Genomic DNA, 23,855 nt, shown 5'->3' with positions numbered 1-23,855 from the left:
TTAGAAATAATGTTTCTTTTTATCTTTTTGATCATCAACTGACTGCCTAGGTCTCGTCTTTGGATACAAAATACACAGAATGAAGCAAAAGGAAACTTTTACTTGTATAATGTGGATGACTTGCTTGTAAAAATACTTATTGCACACGTTCTCAAATTCAAATCTACAAGCTCTCGAGTTTTGCAACACTTTTACCTTCTAACAGATGTCCAATAGTCACGTAACTGGTCTGTAGGCATGTTTTAATACGGAGAATGATGTGAAAACAGTCCGTGGAAAAGTTTAACCAAAGTCAGAGATGACATCGTTAAATGCAATGTCAGTGACATTTCAAGGCTCAGCTAAAGTGATGGATTCAGCGCGATCATGACAGATCCGGACACACTGAAGCCAAATAAGGTCAACTTCCTTCAGGGCACGCGCTCACGAGACACAACACGCTGTAAAAGATGAGACTGAATCCAGCTTCCTAATCGCCAGTTTCTTATTCACTAAAACGATCGTGGCGCTCATGTTCTTGTTCGCTATTACACAACTCGCAACTGGCTAATAAAATTCATATTTTAGTCTCATAGCATGAAATTTGGTCACATATGCGATGATTTACTCGCTATATAGAGGGCAGCACTGCTATGTTATAATAGCAAAACACTCTATACAACACGTGTAAATACAGACCCACCAACATTTACACACATATTCCAATGCGATTAGCTTCTGCAGTAGCTCACCTCATAGAGTGTTGGACTTTGAATTTGGAAAGCCCAGCCAAGCACATACGTGAGAAAAAAAGTATCTTAGAAGCGACACAAAATTGCGTGGTTGTGTCAGAAAATATTCTTTTCATATCGCATTTCCTTTTAGGACACTAATGGTTAGGTTTAGGTGTTGGATAAGGGTAAGAATGTCTGTTTTGTTCACCTCATTTGCTATGAGGACACTATTGTTTAGGTTTAGGTTAAAGTTTTAAGTTAGGGAGATACATTATACTCACTAAAACACTTTACTCATCTAAAATTAACATTAAAAACCTCGTCTGGTTACGACACCATTTTACTCACTTTTGGCGCCCCCTGCTGGACATTTCACTGGGAAACTGCAGCAAAATGTGTAATAAAGCACATCATTTTGTTTTGTAAAAATGTTGCCACAGTAACGTAATTTTCAAGAGATCAGGCTGCATTTAACATGATCGTAAATCAATTTAGAATCCAATTTAACTTTTTTATTTACCTCATTACCCCCCCCCCCCTTTATAATTTTACTCAGAGACATAGAACTTCTACTGTCACCTCAGGAGGGCGGTGGACATGTACTGTAGTAGTATCTCGCCTGTATCCTATTTCTAATAGGTTAAACTGATGGTGTTACAACATCAACCTATTTTACAACACTCCCTGGTGTCCCCTATTCCGACACATGCATGTTCACTCCCTTTCTTTCTGTCCCTCTCGCTCTCCTTCTGTGATTCTGTTGAATAATTCACTGTATTTAAGATGGGATGGTGAAAAGGGGAATAGCTTTAAAAGCTGTTTGAGGGCCACAGGACTTCCTGTCACTCAGCCCTGCCGGCGCAGCTCGGTGTTTGGGGATTGCCAGGCAACATCTATCTGGAGTACAGCTGCAGGCTGCACACTAGCTAGGCAATCTACACAGATATAGCCAGGCACTCTCTTTAGTCAAATAGCTTTCCTTCTGCTTGACGACTTGCTGAAAACATGCTGATGTTGATGGCATGTATGCATTGATACTTTTTGCTTTTTAGTATCTTATTTTTTTGGAACTGGCAGGGATTCTGATCTGTCTTTATTTTTATTTCAGAGGGACTCCATGAAAGATGTCAGAGGAGGCGATTGTTATTGCCAAGTGGGACTATACGGCACAGCAAGACCAGGAACTTGACATTAGGAAAAATGAGCGACTGTGGCTCCTGGATGACTCGAAAACGTGGTGGCGAGTACGAAATGCTTCCAACAGAACGGGCTATGTGCCATCCAACTATGTCGAACGCAAGAACAGTCTGAAGAAAGGCTCTCTGGTGAAAAATCTCAAAGATACCCTTGGTAAGAGACTTATCTATTTTGACATTTTTTTAGTGTTTTGGTAAAGCAAGAATTATCCAGTGTTGAGGATAGAGGTTGTCACGTTATGAAAATAACAGCAATCAATACCAATACCTATTTCTGTACCACAGCAAAAACTAATAGGTCTTGCCTTTCAACATTTTTTTTAATGTTTTTATGCATTTGGAATGCCCAATTCCCAATGTGCTTTTAAGTCCTCATGGTCGCCTAGTGACTCGCCTCAGTCCGGTTGGCGGAGGACGAATCTCAGTTGCCTCCGCGTCTGAGACCATCAACCCGCGCATCTTATCACGTGGCTTGTTGAGCGCGTTGCCACGGAGACATAGCGCGTGTGGAGGCTTCACGCCATCCACCGCGGCAACCACGCTCAACTCACCACACGCCCCACTGAGAACGAACCACATTATAGTGACCACGAGGAGGTTACCCCATGTGACTCTACCCTCCTAGCAACCGGGCCAATTTGGTTGCTTAGGAGATCTGTCTGGAGTCACTCAGCACACCCTGGATTCAAACTATATGTTGATATTCATGACTCAAAAATGCATGATATTTGTAAAAATGAATATTTATTTAAAAATATAATAAAAATACAAATATTTATTGTCTTAAAGTATGTTTGAAAACTTTTTTGAAATTAATGATTAAGTTGTGTACACTTATGTCACGTTTTTTAACATGTCACATGTTGACATGCTTTAAATAAAAAGGTGTCAATGAATACAAAATAAATAAATATATTAGTTGTTTCCAGTAAAAATAAATCTGTCCCATTTAAGACAAACCAACTGTGTTTACCTTTATTCCTTGCCAAGACAGACATTATGAGACAGCACATGGGCACTGTATTGATTTGCTACTCAGTACTACCAATACTGTAGAAAGACTCAAATTTAAATAATTTTTCAAAAATTATTTTAGTATTTACTTTTTATTGACGTACCTTTATTTTTCACATCCCTTGCCCAGGATGGTGTTGAATGCATGAGAAAACATTTGATTTGCAAATCAGTGTATTCAAAATAAACCTCCCTTAGTCTGAATTGTTCCCTCTTTTTCATGTGAGAAATCTTCAGAGATGCAAAAGGAAAACAATTCAACATCAAGGGTGTTTCAGCAGGAAGTTGTAATTTAAAAGCTTTTGTTGTAAAACCTAATTAGGTTCCCAACCCGATAATCACACAGGGTTGAGAGGTGAACAGCTCGATCAACCATGTCTTGAGGCATAATGTATGTGTGAGTTCAGAGTAGTCCTCTTCAGCTCTCCAGACAGTACAATGGGGACTAATGTGTCCCTGAATTCTCAGTTTTGATCATGCGACTATGACTTAGCAAGCTGTTATTATTGACATCAGAGTGATGACTGTTAATTTGTTGAGGACCATCATTCGGCCCCCCACAAACCTCACTTGTGATGCAGTGTTCCGCCCAGTGGTTTTGTTTTTGTAGAAGCACGGTTATCGTTGTTATTGTCGTGGAGAATGTAATTGTGTGATGCTTATGGTTGAACCACCTGGGACAAACAAGCTAAATGCAGTTGATATGCCGATGGCAGGAAAGGAGGCATGCTAATGGGGTGCCATCTTTTCCTCAACATCTTTTTTTTAATCTTTCTATTAAGCACACTGAAACATATTTCATGGGTAAACTGAATTGAATTGGTGATACTGTTGATTTGATTGGTCTTCGAGTAGGGATGTCAATTTTCTGACATTTTCATGATTGATTGTTGTGGAAATTAACAATCAATTAATTGTTAACGTAAATACCGCAAAACGCAGATGGAGGACTCCAAATAATGTGTACATGTGGTTAACTGTTTAACCTCGTATGTCCCCGTGTCCTCATGCACGCACATTGTGTTTTGTCTTCACTATATGCTATGCATCATTTAATTTCATTTAAACTGACTGATCTCAGTTCAGGACAGTCTGGGCTGTCAGTAAAGATTTAAAATTTCGACGCACAGAATCATGTGACAAAACAACATGGTGCCGATCTCAGCGGAGTTTGTCTTTGGGAGAAACACCAACAAAACTACATCTGGTAAGAGACATTGAAACCTTTTTGTATCAAAAGAGTAACTTCTCTAGTTTCATCCGATATGCTGAGCCCTGTCCACCACCGAAAGCGCCTACAATGGGCACGTGAGCATCAGAACTGGACTATGGTGCAGCTGAAGAAGGTGGCCTGGTCTGATGAATCATGTTTTCTTTTAGATCATATGGATGACCGGGTGCGTGTGCATTGTTTCCATGGGGAACACATGGCAGCAGGATGCACCATGGGAAGAAGGCAGGCCGGCGGAGGCAGTGTAATGCTCTGGGAAAACTTGGGTCCTGGCATTCATGTGGATTTTACTTTGACATGTGCCACCTACCTAAAGAATGTTGCAGACCACGTACACCCCTTCATGGCAACGGTATTCCCTGATGGCAGTGGCCTCTTTCAGCAGGATAAAGCATCCTGCCACAATGCAAAATTTGTTCAGGAATGGTTTGAGGAACATGACAAAGAGTTCAAGGTGTTGACTGTTCCTCCAAATTCCCCAGATCTCAATCCAATTGAGCATCTATGGTATATGCTGGATCCATGGACGCCCCACCTCGCAACTTACAGGACTTAAAGGAGCTGCTGCCAGATACCTCAGGACACCTTCAGAGGTCTTGTGGAGTCCATGACTCGACGGGTCAGAGCTGTTTTGGCGGCACAATGGTTACCTACATGATATTAGGCAGGTGGTTTTAATGTTGTGGCTGATCGGTGTATTTGCTCTTTATATATATATTTTTAATTTTATTTATTGCATGTTTATTAGGTTCTACTAGTTACAAATCAAAAAGAGAAATGAAAAACGCACACAACAGTCACGCGGTGGTCTCAGGAGGTTAAATATAATTTAAATGAATACACTGATGTAATAGACGTTTTGACACTTTCCTCTTTTAATATTCTTAGTGCGGTTTATTTTAAGATATTTAGGCTATGAATTTGTGAATCGCATAATTACTGTTTATGAATTACTGTTAATAATAACTTTTATACAAAATGCATATTTGAGTTCATTAAAACTTCACGTGGTGGATTGTGGGATATTTCTGACCTTTGGACTTATTTATTTATTTATTTATTTTTTTTTTCATTTGAATTTAAGTCATAACATGCTGCGTAAACACGTTACTTAACATACCACTTCTCTGGTGATGGTGAGATGCCAGCTGAATGTGCCTTCATGCTTTCCCGGCGGTCACTGACGTAATTGTAGTTTGGGATGAAATGAGGATCGAAACAAGGATATCACTGTTTTCAGAAAACAGTGTTCATTTATAGAGAAATGCTCCAACCCTGATTACATCAAGCCCGCTTCATCTTGTGTTTGGTTCTTCTTGTGTGATGCGGACATGCAGCAGATCTAGCGGCGGATGACAGTATAGACAGTCTTATCCAAGTCTGCTGGTATGATTGTATGGTATGCATGGTATGTATGGTATGCATACTGCTGGTATGATTACTGAACACATTTGGTCTGAAATTAATTAACCGACAGTTGATAAGGTTAATCGATCAGATTATTAATGACAATTAATTGATTATTGATTAATCATTAACAACACAGGTAGAATGCTGTGAGGCAGGTGGATTTGGAAGCCACACAAAAACACAGAGAGAATGAGGCATTTGTGAGTGAAAAATCATCCTTTTCGGACACGGGCAGAGTAACGGAGCATCGTCCACTCAAGTTGTTTTTTTTCAGATGACAGCTATTTTAAAAGTGCACACATACAGACACTGTACCATTCGTTGCTTGTCAGGCTAAATGGGTCCCAGCTCTCAGCCCCTTTGGCCTTGATCTCTCAATAACATCTTTCACCCCCTCCTTACTTCCCTTATGAAGTATTTTACAAGATACACTGAAGTACTGACACATGAATCTCTGCATGGACTCCCATGTCCAGGAAATACAGGAAATGGGAGGATGGTGGGTGAGAACCTCTGTGTTCTTAACCCCGTGAGACACTGCAGGCTCTGTCACTGTCCCTGGTGCATTTTAGACAGATGGATGTTTTGATGATTCGTGGTCTGTTTTTGGATCATTTGGATCAGTGGCAGACTGAGAACACGAGCTGTTTAAAATGTTTTGAAGCAGAGGCTGTCCTGCTTAATTATATGCCACCCAGGGTTTTACAGTTTGTACCTTAAATCTTGTATATTCAGTTTAAAAATTCACATGAAGCTGTAGCACTGTAGTGGTGGTTTGGCATAGCTGGTAAAAAAAAAATCTGGGCTGGTAACTGAAAGATTAGGTTCAAACCCCACATGACAAATCTAAATTAATCCCATGTTACTCCAGGGAACTGTCCTTATAATAGGCTAAGTACTGTATACTGTATGTTACTTTTGATACATTTATTTATTTATTTTACCTTGTGTTTCACCTTAAGGAGCTTTTTTCTTCCTGATCTGACTCTTCAAAAAATATTTTAGTTTCAGTGTAACTGTACAGTCAGGTCGATCACTAAATGGGTATTTACATGTCCAAGTTTATATCCATGGCCCCATGAATTTAAATTCCCTGCATTAAGCAAGATTTTTTTTTTAGGTTACCTATTTTTACAGTGAAGTCAAAAAGCGTTTGTGTTGTACTGACAATAAAAATGTAATCTGACGGTAATTTACCAAAGTATTTGCGGTTTTCTAGAGCAATAGATGTGTTGTGTATTAGGCAGAGAGCTCAGAGTCCACTCTTTTACCCTGGCTCTTTTGCTTCGCACTCAAAGCGAGGCAACAGCGTGTCATGACCATTGAGGCAGCCTCAATGCGTGGCCTCGGGTGTTGTGCTTTAAAAGCACATCCTTTTCACTGGTTTATTGGTTGATCGATCCTCACTAGACAGAGCTGTAGGTCCAGGTCATGCTCTTTGTTCTTTTAGCGTGCTTCGATTAACACTCTCATCAGCTCTCCATGCAGCAAGGTGAGACTCAGGTGTGTTTATGGGCTGCATAGATGAATACATTGATGAGGAGCATACAGTAGATGAGGTGCATAGATGAGTACACTCACACACACACACACACAGATGTGCTGATGGGGTATTGGTGTTTTTCACCTGCTGGCTTCATCATCCAACTCATCTCGGCTTATGTCTGAGGTCATTCAGTCAGTGCTCACGCAAGCATATAGTTACAGCCTTCGTCTCTGCTCCTGACTGGCTGTTGCCAAGGTTACCTCCCCTCTGCCTATCCATTGTGACAAGGTTACCCTTTCTCCAGCAGCCTTTATCTCTATAACACCCCACCCCCTGCCCCTCTCTCTCCTTTTCCTCTGTTTTTAATGGATAAATAATTTCTTTCCTCTGTATTAGAAAAGTTTAGCTCTCAGTAGGTTCAGAGATGGATGTGTTAAAGGTGAGGTGTGTAATTTTTGTGCCACAAGTGTCATCAAAAGGAATTACTGAAATGATGATCTTAACACTTCCCTGGGCTTTTATTGGTTGGACAAATGGGCACTCCAAACTCAATGGTTGAGCCAATGTTGCTATGTGAGGTTTGGTCAGGATGCTCAAACAGATCAAGGTTTTGCTAGTGCCACAGTGGGAACCAACCTACGAGTGGCTCATTTATACCTATTATAGTATTAAAATGGGAGAAAGTGTTTAAGCATCACCTTTAAAGGGACCGTTCACCCAAAAATGAAAATCTGTGATTAGGGCTGTCACGATAATGAAGTTTGGCTGACGATTAATTGTCAAACAAATAATTGCAATCATGCCGATTAATTTTCTGTTTTAGGGCTTTTACGATTAATTGTCATATAAATTGTCATTTTCAAATTACTTCAAATATATAAAGCAAATAATAAAATAAGGCTTTAAAGGCTTTAAAAACTTATGAATGACATAAAAAATAATGTTTTAACTATCAAAATATTTCTAAATACTTAAAATATATCTCTCTTTTTGGTCAACTTTTAGTCTTGGTCAATTTTACATTTACACTTGTTTTTTGAACTCATATATTTCATAATATTGATATTATGTGTTATTATATTATGCAATAGTAAAATATTTTTGTCCAAATTTCTTCACTTTCACACGTTATTTTAATGCTCTGATTAAACCCATGAGCCCTTATTTGTCACGAAGCAAAACCTTTGAGATTACGTTTCAGGAAATAGAAGAAGAATTCATCTCCTCTGAGTCACTGCATGTATGACCCAGGAACATTTGCCTTTACACAATTGTTTAAAGTGAAACGGGAGTGCTTTGCTTTCACTACTAAAGTTTATACTTGTTCGTTATATTTTCGCAGGAGTTTGGCGTGCGCATCACTGTACGCTTCAACTACCGTGAAAGAAATCCACTCAATGCCGCTCGCAACACTAGGGAACAGCTTGCTCCGCGCCACTCTCAATCCCACAATCCACCTAACGAGCGTGGCGCTCGGCTTCCATAGGAATGAAGTAAAAACGCTTGCTCAGCTTCGCACACAATGCGCCACTGGAAACGTACAGAGCACTTGAGAAGCTCTTCATGTGCTCTTCCGGACAAGAGTTGGTTGACATCCACGGTGCGGACTGAATGACACACAAACATGCTGTTCATGGCATTTATACATTATATTCGCTGATTTGGGAAAATGTGATTGGAATTGGAATTCCCAACGATCGCGGATATCTCAAATAACTGCGGTTAGGTCATATAACCGTGATCAGATGGTTATTTAATAATCTAGACAGGCCTATCTGTGATCCTTACCTCATCCTCTTACCATTGCAAACCTGTATGATAACTTTCTTTTGTCTAACACAAAAGGAGGACTGTTGTGAATAGGAATGGATGATGTCAGCCTCAAAAATGCCAAAAAAAAGGGGCCTGGGTAGCTCACCGTCTATTGACCGTGATTACCACCCCTGGAGTTGCGAGTTCGAATCCAGGGTGTGCTGAGTGACTCCAGCCAGGTCTCCTAAGCAACCAAATTGGCTCGGTTGCTAGGGAGGGTAGAGTCACATGGGGTAACCTCATTGTGGTCACGATTAGTGGTGCTCGCTCTCAATGGGGCGCGTGGTGAGATGCACGGATTGACGGTCTCAGAAGCGGAGGCAACTGAGACTTGTCCTCCGCCACCCGGATTGAGGTGAGTAACCGCGCCACCACGATGACTTACTAAGTAGTGGGAATTGGGCATTCCAAATTGGGAGAAAAGGGGATAAAAAACAAATAAAAATGGCAAAAGAAAAAGTACCATAAAGCAGTCCATATGACTTGTATATTCAAAGTTTTCCTAAGTTATACTATAACTTTAGCCTATGTGAAGAACAGAAAGAAATTTGTCATCAGTGACAAATGGTCATGGGTATGCAGAATAAGTTTTTTTTCTGCTAGTCCAGGATTTTTACTTGTCCTGCCAACATTTGGTGCAAAACCTCACAATTTCAACCCATTCTAATAACTGTTGCTTTCAAGACTATCATTTCAAGTCATCTATAGATTAATTTTATTTAAATCAGCCAAATTTCACATACATTTTCAATACATCACAAAATTCCAAATTTTTTAATTTGGCAAGACATAAAAACACAAGCACATGATCTCCAAATGTAACATAGTGAAAACACAGTACTGGCCTGATGTTGTAAGTGACAGTCCCATCAACTGGCCGCTAATTCTCTTACACTGGCCCGGGCCATCTCTTCTGCTAAGCTCTGGTTTGACGTTAGTGAAGGATGGTTACGGGACATGTGAAAACCAGAGATGTTTGATGTCATTGATGTCAAACCTGCCGAGGCATGTCTTGGTGTGCCATATTTTGATTTTCACTGTCATTTTATAGAAAACAGGTGCGGGACATTCTGCAAAATAACTGTCGAGCTGTGTAAGAATTGATGTGCCCTATTTCAAAAACGAAACTGGATATTGTCATAAATAGCAGATTATAGAGTAAATTCTATACTTGACCATTAGCTTTGTTTTTTCTTTACCCAGATTTTTTGGAAGCCATTCGGGTTTCATTCTTTTGGTTTTTAAGTGTTGTGCATACAATCCAAACACATAAAAATATACTCATTTTAGTATGTTTGGAGAAGCTCTGTTTTATGCACATTCCTTTTGTAAAATAGTGCACATTGTCATGAATAACATTACTGTTAAAAGCTCCAGAAGTATTATGAAAACAGCCTGAGGTGAAGGTTAATTTTCTCACCCATGTTCTGTTTTGTTGAAAGAGCAGTTTGTCCTGTTTGTCTCCACTCCTGCTGGGACATGCGTGACTGACTGCTTGCCTCTCTTCTTCTACATATACCCTTTTACCATGGATGCATGACACACCGCTTCAAGAATCGCCTCTAGATTCATAGCCAGTCATATTCATAAAGTCCATCAATCACGTGAATCAAAACCATTGTGGCTCATGTGATATGAGGTTTTTCAAAAATAGGTGCCAAGAGGAATTATGAGGAATTCAGCTGATTGGAAAAGTCTGCCAGATGACGTGACTAGAGAGAACAAGATATTGAATATACGGTAGCCATCTGGCAAACTACAGACGGCTTTTACACTGGCTTTGTGTGACTCAAAAGTACACCTGTTAGACAGAGTCCTGCTGTCCTGAGAAACCGTTTCCGTGGAAAACTTTGACCTTAAAGCCTCATAGCTGCTTTCTTAAGTGGATTCCCACTCTTTATCTGTTGTATGGGCCAGCAGTTTCTCATGTCACCGTATACTAATAGAGAACATAATGGCTCTAATGAAACATCATCACAGAAGCTGAGGGACAACATGTTTGAGGATTCTCATGAGAGTGTCGAGTGTCGGCGTCCCCTGGGAAGAGAAATATGCTTCACTCTCACTTGTCTCTTTCTTCTCTTCCTGTTTCTGTTATTAGTGCTAAAAAAAGAAAGCTCTCTGTCTTCTCATTCTTTGAGAAATGTGAACTAGGGTCAACCAGAGCGTAAACAAAACCATAATGGAGATTTGACATTGATCTGGTAGAATTTATAATTTCCTTATCCATTCAAAGGTTGTTAAACTAAAACTGATTCTGGATTGATTTTGAGTTATCAGTAAAATTGCATTTTAAACATTATATATACGTTTTTAGTTGTTTTACCTATTGTTTTATTATAACCTGGATTTCGCCATTAAAATAGCCATGGAAGCTGGCATGATTAGAAAACAAAAACATCAAACCTTGTCCTTTAATTTATTTGAACCAAAGTGTGCATTTCTGTGTCACTATGAAACAGAACTGCAAAAGGGTTATCCCGTGTCAAATCAAACAAATCTCAGAAACTTCCCCAGCTGATATTTTTAATTTTGTAAATACTTTTTCTGTAGAAAGATACACGTAAAGGATGATCAAAGTCAAAATATTAAATGCCACGGATGAATATTTACTAGTGATCAATTATTTTGTAGCGAGGGGTAAAAAAGACAATTGTTGCCTGTTTTAGAGGGAAAAAAAGGTGGAAGTGTCGTTATTTTATTTTATGGCAGTGGTGGCTCAGCGGTTAAGGCTCTGGGTTACTGATTAGAAGGTCAGGGGTTCAAGCCCCAGCACCGCCAAGATGCCACTGTTGGGCCCTTGAGCAAGGCCCTTGACCCTATCTGCTCCAGGGGCGCCGTATCATGGCTGACCCTGCACTCTGACCCCAGCCTAGCTGGGATATGTGAAAAAGAAGAATTTCACTGTATATGTGCAAATGTATAATGTGTGATAAATAAAGAAAATTATTAATTATTATGACACTTTTATGTGTTGTTTTTACAAAGTTGGAGTGCCTAAAACTCCAAGCGTATTAATATATTCTGGTTCAAAACAAACTTTCCTTCGGCATCTTCATATTTATAACCTTAAACTTTGCAAAAACAACAGTTTTTGTTTTTTATTTGATTTGATTTTAATTTTATGTTTGGTCGCTAGTTTTTCTTCTGTTGTTTGGCAAGGCGAAAATTATCATTTTCACCCACTCTACAAATTAATGGATTACTCAGTAAATATTGAAACATGACATTTAATGTTTTATCACCATTTATGTGTTTCTTTCACCAGGGAAAAAAATAAAAATAAAAACCAAATATTTGAGCCAGGGCCCTTTTGATTGAGTTGACATGAAATGACCTAAAAACAATTTTCAAGCTCAATTCCTGAACACTTCCCTATCTTCTATTGCTCAGCAAAACATAGTCCTGCCCTAAACATACACAACTGGGCTAGTGTCGGTACATTGAGCAGGAATCTGCAAACAAATAGAGCATTGTTTTGATTGCGAGTTCTCATAGTGTTTATACTTTTGAGAATATCACCCGTTGAATGGCTTTTTTTTTAAATTGTCTGTGCATTTTAATATGGGACACAAGAAGGTATTCATACATGAATGAAAAAATTACACACTGCAGCTTTAAAATTCATTTTTAAATAAAGCATTTAAGCACAGGTGACTAGATTTAGCACTGTTTGAGTGAGTCATTCTCAGTGCATTACTAAGTAATTAATTACTGTAATTAAATTACTTTTTCATTTTAAAAAGTAAAGTAAGGGATTACTCTTATTTTTTCAGTAATTTAATTACAGTTACTTTTGATGTAATTGCATTAAATACTGTATAGACTTTAGAACAATTCTATATAAAACAATAGTGAATTTAAAATCGAAATTTAACGTCTAATGTTCAAATAACTCTTTTCTAATTTAACGCTGTCCCTTTAAATCCTTTGGCCAGTTCATGAATAATTTATTTGATTGTATATGATTTATTTGAAAGAATTAAAAGAACAGTTTCATGTCTATCCTTATATTTTTCATCTGGTCGAGGTTGATAAGGGTTTTAAAAAGTAATCTTATTATTACTTATTATTAATAAGTAATGCAATTACTTTTCAGACAGAGTAATTAGTAATCTAATTACACTATAGTATATGTAATTAGTAGTTAGTAATTCATCGCTTCAGTAACTTACACAACACTGGGTTTTCCACCTCATTTGACAAGTTGAATGAAAACGTTTGAATGTACACCCTCATCCTTGGCATTCCTGTCTCGTCAGTCACCACACAACACACAAATACTGTATACACACATAGTATATCACACTGCTGTTTGCAGCTAAAACTAGGCCACCTTCACTCTTTCTTCAGTCGAGCGGACACCTGAACACCTGCTTTCTTTTTTTCTCTCTCCTCCTATTCTTTCAGCATAAAGAGGAAGTCATTGTCATTTAGTATGCTTTGCAGGTGTGTATTGAGACTGGGAGGATTGTGTGTGTGTTTGTTTACTGAGTGAGGCAAGAAGTGGTGAGATGAGCCATGTGTGCAACCGGGTGCAAAAGAGTGCACATTAAAGCCATGGATCATATGCTACATGAAGGAAACTGCTTACAGGGTACTATTATATGTGTGAGTGTGTTTATGTGTGTGCACGCCTTTGCATGTGAATGTGTATTTATGCGGTACACATTTAAGTCAGAAAGGTATTTTTTACATGCTTTGTAATGGGATCCCATAAAGGCCTCCAGTCTGTTGTTCTGCTGCTGTGATGATGAGGCTATTTCATGGTGGGTCTGTGTGCTTAACATCACAGCTAATGCTTTGATTGATTGTGTGTTTTTGGCTGTTTCTCTAACTAAGGGCACTTTCGGCCCTGTGGACTTTTACAAAAAAACAAACAAAAAAAACCACAGTTAACAAAAAACTGTGGACTTAAAAAACACTTTTTTGGGGGGGATTTTTTTCTCCCAATTTGTAATGCCCAATTCCCAATGTGCTTTTAAGTCCTCGTGGTCGCATAGTGATTCGCCTCAGTCCGGGTGGTGGAGGACGAATCCCAGTTGCCTCCGCATCTGAGACCGTCAACCCGCGCATCTTATCACGTGGCTTGTTGAGCGCGTTGCCACGGAGACATAGCGCGTGTGGAGGCTTCACGCCATCCACTGCGGCAACCACGCTCAACTCATCACGTGCCCCACCGAGAGCGAGAACCACATTATAGCGACCACAAGGAAGTTACCCCATGTGACTCTACCCTCCCTAGCAACCGGGCCAATTTGGTTCGAACTAGCGAGCTAGCGAACTCCATGGGTGGTAGCCAGCGTATTTTACCACTGAGCTACCCAGGCCCCTCTTAATAAACACTTAATGCTCACACTTTGTGTTTGTGTGTCTTTTGTGTGTCGTACATGCAACATTGGAGAATTCTGTCATTTTGTCATTTTTCCTAAAAGTCATGATTTCCATTTAAATTCCATCTTAAATTATGTTTTATGTTTAATAGCATTCAGTGATGGAGATGGCATTTTCAACATTTTTGGAATAAAATTACTTGCTAAGGCTTATTTCATAGGTAGCAATTTACATGCATGTATCTTAAATACAATCAATTTTAATTCATTTTACAGTTTTCTTACAATAAATTCTGAAATGGTTTATGTTCTCCTTTTTGTCATAGTTTTAACCCTTGTGTTACTTTTGTGCTCACGGTCAAAAATGACCGGCCCACTAAGATTGTTTATAAATCTCTCATATTGCATATATTATCACAAGATATTGCATTAGATCTTTTTTTTTTTTTCAGCAACTTCTTTTTATTAATTATAACAGGTTTTGTACTCCTTTTTTAAAAGGTGGTGGTGTAGTGGACTAAAGCACTGAACTGGTAATCAATCCCCACAGCCACCACCATTGTGTCCTTGAGCAAGGCACTTAACTCCAGGTTGCTCCAGGGGGATTGTCCCTGTAAGTTGCTTTGGATAAAAGCGTCTGCCAAATGCATAAATGTAAATGTAATTGAACTGCGCTTATACCGAGCCAGTGGGGCTACTCCCAGAGGAAAAATAATACAAATAATTACATAATAAATGAATAACTACTTGCTTTATCTGAACAAAATAGGTGTCATTTTAAAGCCTAGAATGTGGACAATGCATATAGCTGATCAAAAATAATGCTTTTTAATTTGCTGACAAATAAGAACTATTTCATTCTCATCATTTGCAAATTTGTTCTCACAACAATTATATTCAGAGTTGGTAAAACCATAAAAAAGATGAGATAGCCATGTGTTGTATATCGTTAGAAAGGTCTCAATTAGTAGAATGCAATGAGCAAATTTGATTCAGTCAGAGGCCAAACTGCAGTGAGTTTTAGTGTATGAAATTCCCACTGACACACATAAAGATAATAAACAGGAGTGTCTTTTTTTTTCATGTCTTTTCTTATTACTTCCCAGAGCATATATATATAACATAGATAATGATGTAGGGTAACTTACAGCAGACTTTACTGATTCAAACAAGCCCAAACACAACATAATATGATAATTAGGTCTTGAAATATTCCTCAAAGAGTGTGGAAAAGACAGTGGAAAGACAATGCACAAAAGGGGCGCTCAACACACATTGTGTGTTTGTGTGTGTGTGTGTGTGTGTGTGTGTGTGTGTGTATGTGTGTGTGCGTATGTCCGAGGAATTTGTGTGTGCAAACACACATCCACATATGTGCTCATCTAAAGGATTGGGACACTCCTGAACACTTAATATTTCTGTATTTTGTAGTCCATTCATTTCCAATGGCTGGTTACACAACAAGTGTAACAAAGTGAAATAAAACCAAAAGTAAATAAATTTATTTTAATTATTTTAATACTTTATTATAAGTTTCTGATTTGTTAGTAAATGCATTAGGTATCATGAACTACAGTATCAATAATGCTATGTAAATAATACAACCTAATTGTATAGTATTGCTCATGTATTTACGATGGTTTTCATATTTTAAGAGTGAAAGACTGGTACAAGAGTAAAACAATAAAATCTCTACATAAAAGGCATTTAAAAATAGTAAAAATAAATGGTGAAGAAATGTTAAAATGTTTCCAAGACAAAAAAATAAATAAATGAATAAACAAAAAATTTCTTCAACTCTGTGGTTCGGTTCCAGTCTGGCGCACAAGCTGACACGTGAGACAAAAACGTTTCATAGAAACGACACGGAATGACGTGGTTGCTTCAGAAAATGTGCTTTTCGTGTTACATTTTCTTCTAAGACACTATTGGTTAGGTGTAGGTGTTGGTTAAGGGTAAGAATGTCTGTTTTGTTCACCTCTTATTTGCTTTAGGACACTATCGGTTAGGTTTAAGTTTTTGGTTCGGGAGGTACATTTTACTCATTAAAACCTCTAACACTGACCTTTATAACCTTGTCTGATTACGACACCAATTCACGCGCATTTGGCGCCCCCCCCCTGGACATTTCACTGGGAAACTGCAGCGAAACATATGAAGTATGTTATGAAATCTGTAATATTGTTTTGCAAAAATGTTCCTACGGTAATGTGATTTTCATGAGATCAGACTTGAATTATACTTGGTCTGGTGGGCTGCCGTAATAGTATCCCATATCTCTCCTTTCAGCAGGAAATTATTAGTATTGATGAATTTACAGCACTAATCAATATCCCTGCTATTTCTCTTATATTTCTAATTAGCAGAGCTCAGAGGCTTTAGTTTTGATTGCTGTGTGTTCACTGAAATGTTTACCTAATGACTGTGTCTGATGTCTAATGCCTGTCTTTCTCTTTCACAGGCCTGGGAAAAACTAAACGCAAGACGAGCGCACGGGAAGCCTCTCCCACACCCAGCACAGATGAGTACTCATCTAATGGAGGTGGGGCCGAACGAATCTATGACCTGAACACCCCAGCAGTGGTGAAGTTTGCATACAACGCTGAACGGGAGGATGAACTCAGCCTGGTGAAGGGTGCCCGGCTGATGGTGATGGAGAAATGCAGCGACGGCTGGTGGAGGGGCAGCTATAACGGTCAGATGGGCTGGTTTCCCTCCAACTACGTCCTGGAGGAGGAGGTCGAGGACACCTCGGTCGACGTCCCCGTCTTCTCCTCACCGCCGGGCCTCAGTAATGGACAGGGCCCCAGGGTCCTTCAGACTGTTCAGACACTCTACCCCTTCAGTTCCGTTACAGAGGAGGAGCTGAACTTTGAGAAGGGTGAGACGATGGAAGTGCTGGAGAAGCCAGAGAATGACCCAGAATGGTGGAGGTGTAAGAATTGCCATGGGCAGGTGGGTCTGGTGCCAAAGAACTATGTGGTTGTACTCAACGACGGTCCGTCATCGACTGCCTCAGGCTCCCACTCCCGGCAAAACAGCCACACAGGGCCCTCCCACACAGTGAAGTTTGCAGGAAAGGACTGGTACCATGGCAACGTGACACGGCACCAGGCTGAGCGCGCTCTAAATGAGAGGGGGGTGGAGGGAGACTTCCTCGTGCGAGACAGCGAGTCCTCTGTGAGTCGGGTGTTTATCTGGATCTTGTCAAAAGGCGATGACCAGATAACTGCTTTTAATAGATGCAAATGGTCATTTAAGTGCTGTGCAATTTCTTTTTATGTCCATAGTGTCATGTCGCGTAATTGGGTCTAAAGACAGTGACCACTGTATAATAAGAGTCTTGAGCAGTGTTTCTCAACTGGCGGGTCACCACTCAAAAATGCATTCCAGGTCTGTCCTTGTTGGGTCGCGGATAGCAGGGGAAAACAATACTAAATGCAGATAATTAAATGCAACTAATCACATAATCATGCAGAGCTAGGATAGCAAAACAAATAGGCTTATCAACTTTTAAACGGGAGAAGAAAAAGATTTCCATATTTTTTGTTGTTGCCAAAGGCTGTGCGTCTAAGGTATTTTAGAAGGCAGCAACAGGTGGAAATTTATATCATTACCCAGCCCTTTATTTTAGTGTAGAGGTTGTGTGTCATGCATTTATCCTTAAAAAATAAATAAATAAATAAATAAAACCTGACCCAGGGCCGATGCAGTTCATTGTAATATTAATACATTACAGTGTTTGATTTTAAGGATGTCTTTGGCTACGTTCACACAGTCAGTGTTTGGGTTTGACAACCATATTTTCTTACAGGTGTGAGTCTTGAAATGTCCCGTTCATACAACAGTGTACATTAGCAGTTCGAACGCTCTCTGTTTGAACAAACAACCGAAGTCACAACCATATTCTAACAGCTGTAACCATAATGACAGTGACCAGTAGCGGTTTTAACCACCACGCAATTGCATGGGGCACCGGATGTCGGCGGGGCCCCCGCCCTGGTAGGAAAACTTGCTTGAGGGGTGACATGATGTTCTGGGTACACGTGCGAATACGCTGTTGTCAGTGCTCTTAGAGTGGTTCACGTTAGAGGTCCACCAGGTTCGGGACAGTTTTTCAAGTAGGACTTTGGGTTCGGGTTTGTAATTTATGAAAAAAATATACAGGACTTCTGAACATGTTTCGCCCATGAGTTAGGGGCCGTTCACACTGAATGCATTTTTGCGTGCGTCTGCTCTGTTTTTCCATAGTTTTCCTATGTAAACACGTGATGGATGAACGTCCTTGACTGCTGCACCGTGTCTCGCTGTTTCTTCAGTTTCTCACGCAGGAACGGCACATTTTTAGACACTGTGTCAAGTTAAAAATAACTTCAGGTCTCAAAAGCACGCGTCGAGGGGCCCGGGTAGCTCAGCGAGTATTGACGCTGACTATCACCCCTGGAGTCGTGAGTTCGAATCCAGGGCATGCTGAGTGATGTCAGTCAGGTCTCCTAAGCAACCAAATTGGCCCGGTTGCTAGGGAGGGTAGAGTCACATGGGGTAACCTCCTCGTGGTCGCTATAATGTGGTTCTCGCTTTCGGTGGGGCATGTGGTGAGTTGTGCGTGGATGCTGCGGAGAATAGCGTGAAGCCTCCACACGCGCTACGCCATGTGATAAGATGCGTGGATTGACGGTCTCAGATGCGGAGGCAACTGAGATTCATCCTCCGCCACCCGGATCGAGGTGAGTCACTACGCCACCACGAGGACTTAGAGCGCACTGGGAATTGGGCATTCCAAATTGGGGAGAAAATCCATGTCAAGACACCTGCGTTCTGTTTCATTCGTTGCGCTGTGTCTTGATTGTTTTTTAGTGCAGGTGTCACAAATATTTAATGTTTTGAACAAGTGTAAAGAGGTGACTGTTACAATGTTTAACATCATTCCAGATTATTCTGCACCAAGCAAAGTTTCAGCACTTGATAAACAGCAATTTTTTTCCCCTTCTGCTCTAGTGTGCTGAGGGGCGTTCGTGCCTTGTATGTTTACTGTTACTGTTAAGAATGTTGCCTATAGTGCTTACATAATATACAGCCTCAGGTTTGCAGAGAATGCGGTTGTGAGACCTGAAAATTTGCGGGTGTCAGTTCGGTTATAGAATGCGGTTGTCACACCCGTAAATAACCGTCCTGTGTGTGAACGTAACCATATTTAGCACTCAAAACAGGTCTGACAACCGTATTCTGCTGCTGTGTGAATGTGGCCTGTGTTTACTTTAGTACAATAAACCATTTTGGTATGTTTGGGTTACCCCTTAATGCCCAATGTCAAATCTGGTTCCGAAAGCAAAACCAGTTGAGAAGCTCTGGTCTTGAGCAATGCAGGACACAAAAGTCATTGTTGATTCAGGTCTTATAGCAGTGCATTAAAATAAAATGTTCTCTTTTCTCCCCTTTTCTGTTTTCTTTCTTTCTCTAGCCGAGTGACTTCTCTGTTTCTCTTAAAGCAGCTGGGAAGAACAAGCACTTCAAGGTGCAGTTGTCCAATGGGGTTTACTGTATCGGTCAGCGCCGTTTCAATACAATGGATGAACTGTTAGAGCACTACAAGAAAGCTCCCATCTTCACTAGTGAACATGGAGAAAAGCTTTACCTTGTCAAACCCCTCCAATGACCTTCCACACAAAAAAATTAGCCTTAGGACCAGACCTGACTGGACCAGACCAGATCAGACCTTGCATTGAGCCAAGTGTTATCTACAAATCCTGCTTAACACTCATTTCTCACCAGCAACCAGAGGTTGTTTTTTGTTTTTATAGAAGAGACTTACCAAGTACCAACTCAAACAATGGGGGTTACTTCAGGATTTAATGCTACTTTGCAGATTTAGAGAAATGGTGCAATGTGTCTTTTTTCACTGAGGTATCCTTTCTTTTCCTGCATCTCCATACTACTACTAGCACTGGCATTCTTCGTAAGAAGGGTTTGTAAAAATGAACATTGCCTTTTCTAACTTGCCTTGGCAAACAGCCCATTTTCTAGCCTTTATCTGCAGAAACGATTTCATCAGCACAATCCTCAAATCGTCACGAAGCAAGCACTGGTCCTTAAGAAGACTACAGACACAAAGGAATTACAGGAAACTGTATGTACATAGGAGTTGCCAAAGAAAGAGTTGATGACAGACAGAATGGTACTAGTCGCACCCTGGTGGATGAAATGGGAAATGCCAACATGATGGTCTTGATAAGATGAATGTTTTGTAGATGCTTAACCAAATGTGCCATCCTCACATTCAAGCACTGCTCATCTGATATATAAGAGAACTATATTAACCTCATTCCGATTCACTATTTGTACCAACATCAACATGTTGGCATAGACATATTACAGCAAACACTGTTAGAATTTCTGTTTCAAAAGGGCACCTTTCGAAGAGAATGGTTTTGTCTATTTACAAATGAATCCATTGATCGTTTAGTTTCTGAGCTTTTATCAAAGTTCAATATGTCTGTATGGTACTGAGCATTATTATTTAAAACCATGTTTATTTAACGGAAAGAAAAGTGCTACAGAGGAGGAAAATGTAGTGAGCTCCACATCCATGAAAGCTGTGCAAAAATGTTGAAGTACTTTTGTTTAATTAAACATTTTGCAATTGTAATGGCCAAGTAATGTCATTTTATTGTTCCTGGGGGTCATGTTATATTTCTTGTATATTTCTTTGTTCGGAATGGAGTGCTAGTGTACTACAGTATGTACTGCACTGCACACTATACTATTTTTTTTTTAAATAACACGTGGAACAGTATGCAGTATGGAACGCTAAAGGTTTCAAACAGTATGCAACATTGTCTCCATCACCTCACGCATGTTTAATTTCAGTGAATGGAGTTGAGTTAGCAATGCTTGCATAAAGTATGTATCAGTTCTAATACATTAGCTGGAACTCCTCTCTTGGTTTTACCTCGCGCTCTGTCTGTCTATGTGTGTGTCTGTCTGTCTGTCTATCTATCTATCATCTGTCTGTCTGTCGTCCCTCTGTCTATCTGTCTGTCTGAGACCGAGGATTGAGCAGGTTATGGAGCTGGTCACAATTGATCCCAAGGCGTTTCTGAGCCTGGATCCCCACGATGATGACTGTACATGTGACTCATTGCCCTGGTTTGGAGCTTCTCCCACACTTTTATAAACGATTATGGTCCAAGGTGCCTACTGCATTGAGGTCATCGTCTGGAGCACCTGGTAATGTGGTGGCTTGATGCTCTTCTGAGAGTGGGCAGAGGTCTGCGCTTGTGCTTCTGATGTGAAGTCCACAGTTGAATCAGGGAATCTGTTGAATCTGTCCTGAAAATCTTAGTGGCAGAGTCAGGCGATGGCACGTCAGAGCTCTTCTCTCAAATGGCTTCGATGATGGCGTCAGGTGTCGCGTCAGCTCTGTTCTGGGTGTTTCTTTGGCCATTGTTCCAGGACAGAGCGACTCTCAAAAGCCTTTTGCCCACAGTGTGGCTGTTCTTAAACAAAAAAAGCCTTGCTGGTATCATCACGGAAGGAGAAGGTGACGAATCCATAACCCTTGCTCCCATCTCCATCACTATAGCCCTAGTGATGCTCCCAAATGAACAGATCAAGGTGTGGAGCTCCTCGCTGCCCACGCGCTACGGCAGATTCTGGACATACAGACTCAATCCAGGGTGACTGATCTTGTTGTCCCTCTCAGGACTGGCCAGTCGCTGGCACCACATAATTCTCATGGGCTCACCCAAGAGGTGCTCAAGCATCCAAGTGTCTAATGCTTGTGCAGCATTGGCCTGGAGCACAAAGCTGACGACACCATTCCCCAGAGGGCGGTTAGTCACCCTGCATCTTCACAACCGCACAGCACTGATGGGACCAGCTGGGCTGTAGGTGGTAACCTGCAAGTCTTTGGTCACATTTGGGTCAGCCCCTGGTTTATGGTCCTTTTATAGCCTGAAAAATTCTAAATGAACATCTACACTATGACATTACAGTAAAAGTGCCATTCTGGTAATGTATGTTCAATACATTCAATACATCATTAAAGAAAAAAACTACTTTAAGTTCAGATAAATTACACATTAAAATGAATTAAACCTTTGAAAATATATTTCATATGTTAATTAACATTTAGCAAGTTATTATGCTTATTCACCCTAAAACATCACAATTAGGGTGATTCACATAATACTAAAATAAAACCAAAAACAGACAAAAATAATCAAAAATAAATCAGGCCCTAAATAATGTCATAAATTATTACATTGAAAAATAAAATGAGTAAATACAAGCCTTTAAAAAATAAAATTGGTAAACAAAAGCCTTTAAAATTGTTAATGTTTGTTAAAAGTTCAGTTATCTTTTTTTTTTATTTTTATGAAACACTACAGTCTTATAATGGGAAAGAAACAGGCAACATTTAATCTACAATACCCTTCTGGCAGTAAGTGGGACCCTGAATTCACTGCCTAATAATGGGGCTTGAAAACTGAAGACTTCTTTTGTAGATGATCTTTTGTTACATGAGGTATCTCAAAAGATTCTGGATTCTGGAAGAGGTACTGTACATAAACCTTGGGAGTCTAACCATGTTACCATAGCATTAACAATCACTGACAAATGGAGCAGCCTCCAGCTCTCAATATTTGATTTGATCAAACATACATTAAAAAGTCATAATCATTTGATTAGATGAAGATATGTAAGATAATCTTTAACTTTAATTGGCAAACGTAACATCAGAGCCCTTTTCTCCCAATTTGGCATACCCAATTCCCACTACTTAATAGGTCCTCGTGGTGGCGCGGTTACTCACCTCAATCCGGGTGGCTGAGGACAAGTCTCAGTTGCCTCCGCTTCTAAGACCGTCAGTCTGTGCATCTTATCATGTGACTCGTTGTGCATGACACCGTGGAGACTCACAGCATGTGGAGGCTCATGCTACTCTCCACGATCCACACACAACTTACCACACACCCCATTGAGAGCGAGAACCACTAATCGCGACCAGAGTCACATGGGGTTACCCCATGTGACTCTACCCTCCCTAGCAACCGGGACAATTTGGTTGCTTAGGAGATCTGGCTGGAGTCACTCAGCACACCCTGGATTCAAACTCGTGACTCTAGGAGTGATAGTCAGCGTCAATACTCGCTGAGCTATCCAGGCCCCATCAATGCATTTCTTAATAAATCTTAAAGCAAGATTAATTGTTTAGTTAAGCAATAAGGTACAAGAGGCATCTGCTGTGACTATATTCACAATATGGTACTGCCTCACGTGCTCTATTGCTTTCATGAAATGGTTACCACCACAGAATAAACATTTTGAAGACACAAATGTTCGTTAAATTATTATTTTTTTTTTAAAATGAAATCATTATATGCCATCCTTCCGGTATAGTACCTGAAAGTAAACAGTAAACAGAACGTTTTATGCAACAAAAATAACCGTCAGCTATGGGTGCTGCGCAGTGATACAAATAGAAGCTCGGTGAACAGGGCATAGCTGTGCTTTATCATAACATTTATATAGTAACATTTATGGTTTATTTAAACTGTTAAAATAATATTTAAAACTGGTCAGGTGAAATAAAATAAACTGATAATTAATTAATTCAATAAAAAAGTTGAAACTTCTGCATAGGATGCACCTGTGAAT

At 39.9% G+C, this 23,855-nt stretch overlaps 1 protein-coding gene across 3 annotated transcripts in view; it reads left to right on the top strand.

Moving 5' to 3' along the window:
* LOC127449231 (cytoplasmic protein NCK2-like) overlaps window positions 1-22,946 on the top strand; it is a 54,941-nt gene extending 31,995 nt beyond the window's left edge. The window contains exons 1-4 of one of the 3 annotated variants that reach the window (XM_051712547.1): window positions 1,465-1,733; window positions 1,822-2,063; window positions 16,657-17,375; window positions 19,657-22,946. In XM_051712547.1, coding sequence (XP_051568507.1) covers window positions 1,838-2,063; window positions 16,657-17,375; window positions 19,657-19,851 — 1,140 coding nt within the window. In that variant the 5' untranslated portion in view covers window positions 1,465-1,733; window positions 1,822-1,837 and the 3' untranslated portion in view covers window positions 19,852-22,946. Of the gene's footprint in view, window positions 1-1,464; window positions 1,738-1,821; window positions 2,064-16,656; window positions 17,376-19,656 lie in introns of those variants that run through there. The other 2 variants (XM_051712546.1, XM_051712545.1) reach the window with 2 other exon arrangements.
* Window positions 22,947-23,855: the final 909 nt, after the last annotated feature.

The sequence above is a fragment of the Myxocyprinus asiaticus genome, chromosome 12 (assembly GCF_019703515.2).
Source record: "Myxocyprinus asiaticus isolate MX2 ecotype Aquarium Trade chromosome 12, UBuf_Myxa_2, whole genome shotgun sequence".
NCBI lineage: Eukaryota > Metazoa > Chordata > Actinopteri > Cypriniformes > Catostomidae > Myxocyprinus > Myxocyprinus asiaticus.
Note: the sequence above shows the minus strand (reverse complement) of the source record. Positions and strands in the feature narration are given on the sequence as shown.